Source organism: Alnus glutinosa, chromosome 3 (assembly GCF_958979055.1).
Source record: "Alnus glutinosa chromosome 3, dhAlnGlut1.1, whole genome shotgun sequence".
In the NCBI taxonomy this organism is placed as follows: domain Eukaryota; kingdom Viridiplantae; phylum Streptophyta; class Magnoliopsida; order Fagales; family Betulaceae; genus Alnus; species Alnus glutinosa.
The window spans coordinates 11,490,401-11,503,165 of NC_084888.1; the positions used below are offsets into that span (position 1 = coordinate 11,490,401).

Sequence of the window (12,765 nt, forward strand, 5' to 3'; positions counted from 1 at the left end):
TATGTTTTCCGCTGCATAGATAGATATATGTTATACTCTGATTATCAGGTACATGTTATGGGGCATGTGCCATATGTTGGCTGAGCGACACGTAGTCGTGCCACTGCGATGACTCGTTTTATGTTTGTATAGAAAAAAAAAAAAAAAAAAAAAAAAAAAAAAAACGGGTCGTCACACTCATGCTCCTTCCTCTAGTATTTGGGTGCGTGGCTTATGTGCATCTTCACAAGAACCAGCGAACCAAGCTGGACCCGTGTGCTATTCGGTGTCTTTTCTTGGGCTACGCCGTGCATCAGAAGGGCTACCGATGCTATGGCCCCTCTACCAGTCGGTTCTATGTGACTATGGATGTAACCTTCTTGGAATCAGAACATTTCTTTTCCGCTCCCAATTCTACCCTTCAGGGGGAGACACAGAGTGAATAACAGAATTGGGTGCACTTTGACTGGAAAAATAGTAACACAGTGATGGGTGAAGAACCACATGGTGAACAAGAAGAACCACATGGTGAAGAAGAAGAACCACAGGTTGAACATGACACACCTCTGGACAATGGAAGCCCCCCCCCCCCCCCCCCTTCCACAGTACCCGTAGGTCTTTCTCCTGAGAATATCCCCGAGGTAAGCACACTTGACACACATTTAGATAACAGTAACTTGAATTCTCCTACTGTATATGTACTACCTTTCAGGACAAATCGTGGCAAGCCACCAAAAAGATACTCCCCTGATGATGAAGAGCGAAGATCAATATGTCCTATTGCCAACTACATGTCGACCAAGAGATTATCTAAACCCCTCAAAGGATTTGAGCATGTACTTTCCTCAATTCAAGTCCCAGCTGGAATCCAGGAAGCCTTGTCTAATCCAAAATGGACACAGGTAATAAAGGAAGAAATTGAGGCTTTACTAAAGAATGACACATGGACCTTAGTTCCACTACCTGAAGGGAAGAAGGCAGTAGGGTGCAAATGGGTATTCTCCATCAAGCACAGATGGATTAGTAGAAAGATACAAAGCAAGATTGATAGCAAAAGGCTATACACAAACATATAGGGTTGACTATCAAGAGACTTTCTCACCAGTTGCAAAACTCAGCACTGTAAGAATTTTGCTATCTCTTGCAGCTAACCTTCACTAGTTGCTACATCAGTTTGATGTGAAGAATGCCTTCTTACATGGCGAACTTGAAGAAGAGGTTTACATGGACCTTCCCCCAGGATACACGGCCTCTACGGATGCCAAAGTTGTGTGCAAATTACAACGAGCCTTATATGGTCTGAAACAATCACCTCGAGCGTGGTTTGGGCGATTTAGTATGGCAATGCGGAAGTATGGGTTCAGGCAAAGCAACTCAGATCACACATTGTTCATAAAGCATAAAGGGAATAAGGTAACCGTCTTAATTGTCTATGTGGATGACATGACTATCCCAGGAGATGATGAAGAAGAGATATCGAGACTATAGAAGGCACTGGCTACCGATTTTGAAATGAAGAACTTAGGAGGACTCAAGTACTTTATGGGAATTGAAGTTGCCCGGTCTAGGGAAGGAATATTTCTCTCCCAAAGGAAATATGTACTGGATGTTTTAACAGAGGTAGGAATGTTGGAATGCAAGCCAGTTGATACCCCAATTGTTCAAAATCATAGGCTTGGAGAATACCCCGACCAAACTCCAACGGACAAAGGAAGATACCAAAGGTTAGTTAGGAAACTAATATATCTCTCACACACCCGTCCAGACATAGCTTATGCTGTGAGTGTAGTCAGTCAATTTATGCATAATCCGAGTGAAGATCATATGAATGCTGTAGTCCAGATACTAAGATACTTGAAGGCATCGCCTAGAAAGGGACTCATGTTCTCAAAGAATAGTCATCTAAAAATTGGTGGCTATACGGATGCAGATTGGGCTGGAAGTATTTCAGACAGAAAATCTACCTCGGGTTACTTTATCTTCATAGGCGGGAACCTAGTCACTTGGAGAAGCAAGAAACAAAAAGTAGTAGCACTCTCCAGTGCTGAAGCAGAATTTCGTGGAATGGCGAAGGGACTGTGTGAACTACTGTGGATTAGGAGACTTCTTACTGAACTCGAGTTTGCTCCTACTTCAGAAATGGAGATCTTCTGCGACAATAAATCTGCCATTGCGATATCTCACGATCCAGTCCAACATGACCATACAAAGCATGTGGAAGTGGATCGGCATTTCATCAAGGAAAATTTGGAAGGAAAAATAATTTGCTTCCCATTTGTGAAGTCTGAAGACCAACTAGCAGATATACTCACTAAGGCAGTATCGAGTAAAGAGTTCAACAACTCACTCGACAAGTTGTGCATGAGAGATCTATATGCATCAACTTGAGGGGGAGTGTTGGCATGAGCTGTGTAAATATGTCAAGAATGGGAAGTAAATATTCTAGAATGGAAAGTATGCTAATATGGAAGGAGATGAGCGTGCTGTGATTATAGCATGATACTAGGCATGATATTTGTATAGAACAAAAATAGGATGATTGAGCGCCTATTTAATTGTATTGATTCAATGAAAAATAGATGAAAAAATAGTGATTATTCCCTAATTATTAACACCTTACTCCCTAACGTTTACATTCCTCACTTATCTTCCAACACTGGAGCCTTACTCCGCCAATCTAAAGACTAATTATCCTTAATTTACAACCTTGGGGCCTTCCTCCTACCTTTATTCAGTGTCTTATCATTCCTTTTATGCACATGTATGTAGTATGTCATGATCATGATACACTTCACATTTCATTTCATAAGTCATAAAGCATATTAAAACGGATTGAGTTTTCCTCTAAACTGGGTTGAAGGAACTTTGTCCAACCTTTTCTATAAAAATGTCATGTTCATTTTACATGTGAGAACAACATGTTTTTTAAATAACAATGATAGAATTGGAAGAAATTTTATTAAAAAAGTATGTGTTTCTTCTAACTTTGTCATTGCTATTTAACAAGCGTGTGCTTCTCACATGTAAAATGGATACATGACATTTTTATAGATTGAGTTGAAGAGAGTTTCTACGACTTAATTTGAAGGAAATCTTTGTCCTCTTAAAACATGTAATATTTATTGAAAGTGAGTGACTATTTTATCTCACAAAATGATTAGGTTAAATCCAGTACTTCTATCTTTTCATAAATCATGCAATAATTAACAACGTTTCTTCCATACATCATCATTTAATAAAACATCTTAAAACATTTAACTCTTCATAAGTAAATAAATATATTAGTTCATAAAATAATTATGCTCCATTTATAAAACAATATTACATATAAAAATAAGTATCAAATTTCAGTAGGTTATTATACTTACCTTTCACCATAGACCGCTAAATTGAACTCCCGCTCTTATTCTTTGATTCTAGTATTCATTGCATTTAGTGTGTTCATGCGTGACAGTATATTAGTTTTAAAAAGTTAAAATAACTGCCTCTAATTTTGTTATCCCTATACGTTGTCCAAAAATTGGTAGCCTAATGACATATTTACAGATTGTAAATATTTCACGAGCATGGCATCATGATTGTGCGCGCATGCATGATACAATTCACATTATAGCATGGACATAATCCTAGGTATTATTTTATTATCCTAAGCATTTTGCTATATTTTCATTATTTATTTCGCCAAAGTAACAATATATCTATGAGGTCTTAATGTCACTTGGGCATGCATTATGACAACTATTGTACAATTTACTCATATTTTTATATGGGCATTATTACGACACAAATATAAATATTATTAAAATATTTCAGTGTTCTCGGGCATTATAATAGTGCTATTGCGAAGTTCTCAATTTTATTCGGGTATTACATGGACTCTATCATAATTTTTTTTTTTAATAATAAATTGAATATAACATTATATAAATAAAATATTAATCTAAAGTTTAAACTTTGTAGACTAATTTGAGCATTATAACGACTTAATTTGAAAAAATAGACATACACATAATCAAAGAGAACAACAAAAAGAACTCACTAAACTAATTTGTAAAAATTACCCATTTTAGCCCCGAAATACTATTTACCCTTTTTAGCCCCGAAGTGACCATGCAGTGCCACGTTGCAACACTTGCTGGGTGTCACACCCATCAAGTGGCTCTAGCCTCCTCCTTTTTTTCCCTTTTTTTTTTGGTAGTAAACTTATGGTTATATTTTATTATTATTAACACTCTAATTCTATTGATTCATTCTCAGCCATCGATCGTCAGAAAGTTTTATGAGAATATAGATCTCTATGAGATGAACGTTTTGACGCATGGCATGAAGCGGTCCGACTCCATTTGACCTAAATTAAACTTAGAGTTCTCGATAATTCCATTTCAATTTCCATATTTTATTTAATTGGCCGGACTTCAACCGGACTCTGATTATCTCCCAATTTTTACCAAGTGCTTTCAACACATGAAATATCCCATGGCAATTTTTACATTGAAAAATTCATTTGAATTGACTTTCAATTTCTGAGTCGCACTCAATCTTTTGACGCAAAATGGAAAATAATAATATTATTTTATGATATTTGATTTTTCTCATGTGTTACGTCCTCCATAAATCTCAAACATAGTCCTTCCCGATTTAATAATTTATTATTTCGGAAAATTAAATTATTATTCTCGTGTGTAAGTGCGTGTTCCACGTACGCATGCACCGGTTTGTGACATACAAACTTTGTTTTTTTTTTTTTTAGATGAATTAAAATCTTTATAAACCAAACTCAACGGTCAAACTAGATACAAGTGTTCCAACTAGATACAACCAAGCTGCAAAATCAACTACAACCAAAACAAAAAAAAAAACTCAATAGTTCTCAATTGAATTATAACAAACATTACAAGAAGAATCTTGAATTGAACTTAGCCAATATCTTAATATTTACTTCATACCTAATTCTATATACCATCTTCTCCTCAGTCAAGAGAGGTTTACCATGCAGCAATGAGTTAATTCTCTGCAACCATAAGTGATAAACAGTAGCACAAAAAGGGATCAGGATCCATGGCAATTTCTTAGTGGATTAGCAATTTTAACATCAACGGCCAGAATCATGCCACGTTAAGTTACATGCAAAACAAAAATTACAACTGTCAGACCACTTTCCTTCTTTCTTTCTATTCGCTTTCCCCACACTTCTTCTCATCTTCTTGTCGTTAGTTTTTCATATTACGTATGATTTTTTTCTTTAGGGTTCAGAAAAGACAGCCATGGGATGGGTTTCTTTGTTTGGGTCCCATCTGATTCTTTAAGCTCCATCAAAGGTGTTGGAATTTCTAGTCCCAATAAATGCCAAATAAACAAGGATCCAAAACACACAGGAGTTCCATGCTAATGAATTTTTTTTCTTTTTCAAACGATTGTCACATAAGATTGGGTTAAAAACGATTCTTTAAGCTCCATCACAAGATTGGGCATCGCCATTGCAGATATGGGCTCGTCGTTGCCCAGATCTGTGCATCTTGCGATCTTGCCCGTGCCAAGACCTCCCATCCTCCGCTTGACAGCAGACATAAAACGGCGTATTCCGGCAGGGAAGAGGGACTTTTGTTGGTGGTCTAGTTTTTTTTTTTTTAGGACTCTCTTCTTTTTATTCTTTTTCCTGTTCCGTTCTGGATCCCTTGAGAGCTGGTTTGAGAACAGTGTGAAGAAGAAGACAAGATCTACACTTGTCACTCAAATTAAAAGACTTCCTTGTTCTTCTTCTTCTTCGGAGAGCTAAATGGAAGAAGAAAAAAAATGGGGAGTTTTATTGGAGGAGAAGAGATGGGGGCTGGAGTATGCATGGTAGAGCTGAGAGGATTTAGAACACTGGGCCCCACCCTCATGTGAGGGGGAGAGTGCACTTGTTGTGCACCTGTTGTAAAACTAACATTTCCTAAAAATTAATAATTGAGGAGTTTTTAGAATTTTAAATCCCTTCACGCAGATTAATGACGTGGCTCCTGTTTGAGCCGTTGATATAAATAAACGGCTAATATTGTAAGTATTGCTACCACGGCGATTTTTAAAAATTACCGTGGATCTTGATCTACGTATGAACGTTGTTCTCAAGTTAATTCGCATGAGAAATGATTATTCTATATCACATTATCTTACATTAATTTTACACTAAGACGCATAGGCCCTATTTGGTTTGCTGAATAGACCCCTGGAATGGAATGGCTATTCCTATGGAATAGTCATTCTTTTGTTTGGAGGGGTCTATTCCTTGGAATAGTTATTCCTATTGGAATACATATTCCTCTAAAAAATGAGAGGAATAGCTATTTCTTGGGGTAAATGCAATATTTTCCAGAAAAAACCATTTATTTCATAATTTATTTTCTTAAAAGAAAAAACAAAAAACAAAAAAAACCAAACCCTTCACTGACTGGCCGGCTGGCCCATATATAGAGCCGAGGGTGGTCGCACCACCCCCGGAACACCTCGTGGTGGACCTCCAAGGCGTTCCAGGGGCGGTGCGACCACCCCCAGCGCTTTTGGGGGTGGCACAGGCTCTTGGTGGGCGGCCGACCACCCCCATGGGTGGTCAGCCCTCCATGGGTTTTCTTTTTCTTTTCTTTTTTTTTTTTTTTTTTAAAAAAAAATGTGGGGTTTTTTTAGTAATTTTGATTGGATTCCAATTAAAATATATGAGTTCTTACCAATTTAAAGATTAGGGATAGTCATTCCATTCCGCCACCTTCTATTTATAGGAATAGCTATTTTTTTTTCCTAAAAGAATAGTCATTCCATCCCGCCACCTTCTATTTATAGGAATAACTATTTTTTTTTTCCTAAAAGAATAGTCATTCTGCAAACCAAACAAGGTCATAGGGTGTGAGACTCATGCATGTGGTTCCATACATGTGCATATGGGATCCCACACACAATATGTCTTGATGTAGAATTAATATATAATAATATAATATATGAATAACACATCCCAATTTGCATATATATATATATATATATATATATGGGAATTACGTATTCCCCCTATTATATATTGATAAATAAATAAATAGTTACATGATGGAGCAAGTAGGATTGTAGGGGTACTCCTGGTTCATCTCGTGATAGATTGGGATACATATATATACATATTGGTGAGAAAGTGAAGACAAGATGTATATGGAAATTACGTACTCTCCCTATTATATATTGATAAATAAATAAATAGTTACATGATGGAGCAAGAAGGATTGCAGGGGTACTCCTGGTTCATCTCGTGATAGATTGGGTAGTAATTAGACACACCACTCGCGTACGGCCACACCACTTGCACTTCCGGCTCCCCATCCTTTTTCTCTTCTTTCTTCTCTTCTTTCTTCTCTTCCGCCACGCTTACTATATCTGCATACCCTACTTTCTTCCGGATCAACTTCGTAAGTTTGACGGTGTCAATCCCTTCCCCTTTCACCTCTATCTGGTCCTTGTCGTCCCCTTTCAAACTTGCTGCTTCCACCCCTGCAAATGGATCGGAATAATATATATATTGTTACCTGGAACGCTAACTGCAATCTTCATGGCTTTGGTGCGGGGCTCCTGTCCAGCCATAATACAGAAAAAAGACCTCTTCCCGTCCATGGACACCTTGAGCACCACAATTTGCTGCAGAGAAAGAATTTCAATTAGAAAAAGATTTCTTTCTTTTTGATTTACTAATTATATTAAGTTAAAAACAAAGCCAAAATTTGTATACCTTCATGGTGTTGGCTAATTTTTGATTATGATTGTAGGGGCCGAGAGAGAATGATGAAGAAATTGAAAGTAGAATTGTGTTGTTAACTTGTTATTGTAGGAACGTCGTTTGGGATACGTGTATTTATAGGCCTTTCTGGAACTAGTCTATTAATCTGCTTGTATGGACTGCTCTGTCTGTTCATTTTCTACGAACACTCTGTTTTTGGCATATTCACACGATTAGTCCGCTGACTCGTGAGTCAACCGGGCTTAAGTCGCGTTCAGTCAAATATTGAATAATATAATTCTATTTATATTTCTGGAACGTAACGCTTGAATTTCAATTTCCATAACAGGAGGTCTTGGAAGGGAGCCCAAGATTTGGGTCCCTTGAAGCCCCATTGTTGTCGTGACTCCCGACCAACGCCAATCCATGGAAGTCGACCTAAACCTACCAGTAATGGGTATATACTATATCGAAGTGAGGAGTTTTGTTTCAAAAGAAAAAGGATGAAGAATAGCCAAAGAATAAGACAAAATCTAAACCAAGTTTGGAGGAGTTTTCAAAAGAGAGGAAATGAGAGTGCTGACAAGTCAAACAAAGGAGAAAGGAAATGGGAAAGTGAAGCCTTAAAGCGCCCATATTTGATCTTTTTAAGAAATTCCAGATGTGTCCTTAAAATTTTACCTATAAATACCCACGAACCTGCAACAGTTTTCTCACAAAAAAATTTACTCTCCTTCTTGGTTACTCAGAGTAATAGAAAGAAAAAAATAAATAAATAAAGAAATTAAAAGAGAGAAATAGTTCGAATAGTGATAAAATTTTGGAGCAGTGTAATTGCTAGGTATAGATTCTTTTATCCTTAGTTTATGTCTATTTAAGTTGTTAGAATTTATATTATGTTGATATAATGCCTAATTTGTTAGGAAAAGTGTGATTGAATATCTCAGTGAAGGATATTATATTCAATCATTCTTTTAAAATTACAAATGCGTCGTGGTGCTGCCTAAATATTTTTAGATATTTTATAATAGCGCCGTTGTGATGGTCAAATAATTTTAAGATATTTTAGATATGTCGTTATGATGTCCAAATAATATTAAAATATTTAGATATGTCGTTATGATGCTTAAGTTGCATTTATGACATTGTAAACATAGCGTTATGCTGCCTAAATTTTTTTAAGATTTAAAGTAAGGCTTAGGAATGAGAAATTAAGAATATATGCTAATATGAAGATACAATGTTAATGCAAAAAATTTACGAAGGCGCAGAGAGTTATCATAAGAGTATAAGCCTGAATTGTAAGTTCAAACTTACTGACCCTGCATTATTTAATTCTTTGGGTTTTAGATGTGTGTATTTTATGGCAACTTTTGATCTATAGTGTGTGGTTGTTAACCTTGTAAAGGATGTAGCCTGCTGTCTGTGGCAGTTTTGGTAAACTACGCTTTAGTTGTTAATATATATGGTAGCGCGCCAAGCGGCTACGTGGATTTTAAATTTATAAATTTACCACTCGCAATAGTACGTATCGATTGTACTATAGTAAGGGTGATCGAACCACAGAGATTATTGGTTGTTTTGCGTAATAGGATATTTAAATAGCGTATTTAACTTAACTTAAAAATAAAAACAAAAGCAAAGGTTGTAGAATTGAAGCTACAACAATTAAGGTAATAAATGAAAGCGGAAAATGAAAACAAACTAAGAGAAAACTTAGGGTGTTGATCTTATCCAATCCTCAACCAATGAAATGCTTAAAGTCTATATGGATCTTCCTAACATGCTTGATATGAGCGCGTAATGGGCGTCAACCATTACGACGACCTCGACACGAAAATACTTTCGTTAAGACGTAGTTATAAAGCACCTAGTTTTACATTAATCTACTCCACGTAAAGATTACACTATAATTGAAAAACATTTACTCTACCAAAGGAGTGGAGTGACTAATGCTCCCTAACTTACTACTCTAAAAAACATCCCAATAAGCATACAAGATACACGAAAACTCTAACTAGGCCACAATGATAAGGTATCTAGTTTCACACCGATCTATTCCATGTAAAGATTAAACTACAATGGAAATACATTCTATACTACCAAAGGTATGAAATGATCGGTGTTCCCTAGCATACCTTATAAAGTGACTCTAATAGGTAGTCATACATCAAGTCATATAGAACCATTGCAAAAGACATCATTCTTATTTCTAAGAATGTTGGTTTTACTCAAGAAATCTAAGAAAACTCATAGACAAGTTTAACTCTTTTTCATGAATAAATAGATTGGAATCTTGATACCAAAACCTTTTAGCATGGGTTTTGATATCCTCTAGCCCTTAACAATCATCAAACATCTAAAGAAAATCCTAAGAACCTCAAGAACACTACATAGGTTTTGGATAGGATTAGGATCAAACCCTAAGATAGAATTTAGCTAAACATGAATTGAATCTAATCTAAGCATGAATTTAAAGGAAAACAGTAAAGAAACAAGAAGGAAATGAATTAAAAACAACTATATTAAACTAAGGAAATTTGGATTACAAAAAGGGAGAAAAACCTAAGCTAGAACATGAAGAACAAAGAGGAAAAAGAAGAAGAAATTGCTCTCTAGAATTAAGCCCAGAAAACGTGCATCAAAGTAAACTAAAACATGAGAAATTAAAGTGATACACCTGAGAAAATCCGAACAAACCCCAAAAGATGCATATTTAAACCTAAATCCCTAATCTCATATATATAGAGAGAATTGGATTTACAAAAGACCATCAAGAGTTAATTCTAGCCGCACAAACAGAGCTGGTCGGCGTCCATTTCTGTCCACAAAATCCAACTTATGATTTGAATTGCATAAAGAATGCAAAGATCTGGAAATATCTGATTTTCTGGAAGATGGAGAATTCGATCGATCTACTTTTATTTCGATCGATCTAACTTTCGATCGATCCAATTTTATGTGAATCGATCGAACTGCCTTGGCCAATTCTTCAACTTGCAGGAAAATGACTAAAGTACTCTTGATGTATTTTCAGGTCTAATTCAAGTGTTTTGAATTAGATTTCAACTAAGACCTGAAAATAAGACAAAAAACAAAACTACAATAAAACGTTATATATACAATACGAACTAGGTCTAACAAATGCAATTTAAGGGGTCTTAAATCGAATAATTTAAGACTTATCAATATATATATATATATATATATATATAATATGTGAAGTTCTTAAATATTCTGGTACAATTATACTTTTGAGGAAAACTTTGATATTTTAAAAAAAAAAAAAAATTTGTTGTTGTTTTATGTAGTAGTGTTACATGTAATTCTAGATAATTACACTTACGATTTGTTTAGAAAGTCAGGGCGCTAGATCCTTCCATCTTTGTTACGAAGAAGGGTTGTGGAAGAAAAGAGTGTGTGAGAATAGAATGCATTTGGAGGTGTAATTGAGATAATCTAGTGCAATTGCTTGGCCATTTTGCTGCCAAGCAGGTGTTCAGGAAGCTCGAGACCTACTCAGGCAAGTAGGCCTCATATGGGGCCCTCTCACAATTGGTTGCCTAGGCGTGTGAGAGTGTGACTGAAAATGATTTACACAAATGAAAAGCGTAATCATTTTATGCCCCATAAATGTTATTTTTCTTAGTTAACTAAAAACATTTTCAGGTTGACAAATATTTTATGCCGCGTCAAACACTCAAAAGTAAGAAATTATTATTTTTAAAATAAATAAATAAATAAATAAAAATAACAGTAACAAACAGATCGAGCTTTAATATAAGCACAAAAACTTATCCAATTAATGACTGAATTTCAACTTATTAAAGATATTATTGAAAATACAATTGGAGGGTACAGGTTGTAGTGATATTGTTTTCACTTCTCAAGACATTTTGATTTCTCCAACATGTATGTGATTTATTACTCTATCATTTTTTTTTTTTTTTTTGCTTTCCTTTCTAAGACAGACATATTGCCGAATACCCAGGACCTCCAAAAAAGAAATGGGTTCCATAGCCTCTATTCTTATTGTTGGCAACACTTATAGTACTATAGCACGAAGGTTTCGTTGCATATGCTACCAATCCGTGATCAGGGTCATTGAATCTGCCTGTATAATCCATATATTGAATATTGCAAAAATAACTTGCTTTTCCATATCCTTCACTCGGAAAATGTCCACTCCCCATTTGAGTTGATGTGTGATGACCCCCTTGGCCTTTGTTGTAAATCTCTCCACCCCAGCTAACTCCGGTAGCACTGGTTGCTAATCTTGTGAAGATTAAGTGAGGCCAGTATCCAAGTACCTGATCTTGCACTTGTAGCCACCAATTTCTGTTATTCTGAATCATATATATAACTTGAAGAATTTAGTAAACTAGAAAATGAATTTAATTACAGCAAAAATAGACATGAAATAGACATGCATATGCATATATATTACCTTGTATATGGTTATTCCAATCTCATATTGCTTCGCTTTGTAGCTTGAAAAAGGCTTTATGGGAGAACCAATTACAAATCTATGGTTTACTTGCACGAAACCAGGACAGTCAAGATTGTAGCACCCAGTTCTTTGGTACCCATCACACTAATTACAACCACATATATTAATAGCTTGATTAATTAACTATTTGACACGTGCATGCATGCATTCATGCAATATATAACATTGCTTTGATGGGGATTATTCCTAATGCCAATTTTAAGTTAATTATATCATGCATGCATGCATGATGGAAGGAAATGAGCCAACTTACAGTCTAGTATATGAAAAACCTGGTTTACCTGTCTTACTAATTGATCTGGAACCATGAAATTATTGATGAGAAAGAAAAAAAAATTATCCTCCAAATGCTGAGATGTTACAATTTTGTTTTGAATTTGGGGTGGTCGTGGATGAGTTCTATCGACATAGCCAATGAGATTTTGGCCCTCAAGGAAGGGAATCATAAAATATCACCATAAGATGTAGTTATCTTGGTTGAGCTTTTCAGAAATAAGATGAAGCATATGTTGAAGTGCTGTTGGGTTTGCAAAAGAATTGATTTGAG

General features: G+C 35.7%; 1 protein-coding gene across 1 annotated transcript; it reads right to left on the reverse strand.

The window, feature by feature from the left end:
* Positions 1-7,065: 7,065 nt before the first annotated feature.
* On the reverse strand, positions 7,066-7,799 carry LOC133864883 (disease resistance protein Pik-1-like). The gene is made up of 3 exons (XM_062301312.1): positions 7,721-7,799; positions 7,521-7,629; positions 7,066-7,485 (listed from the first exon to the last, which is right to left on the reverse strand). The coding sequence occupies exons 1-3, from the start codon at positions 7,724-7,726 to the stop codon at positions 7,199-7,201; spliced, it is 402 nt and encodes a 133-aa protein (XP_062157296.1). The 5' UTR covers positions 7,727-7,799; the 3' UTR covers positions 7,066-7,198.
* Between the last annotated feature and the right edge of the window lie 4,966 nt (positions 7,800-12,765).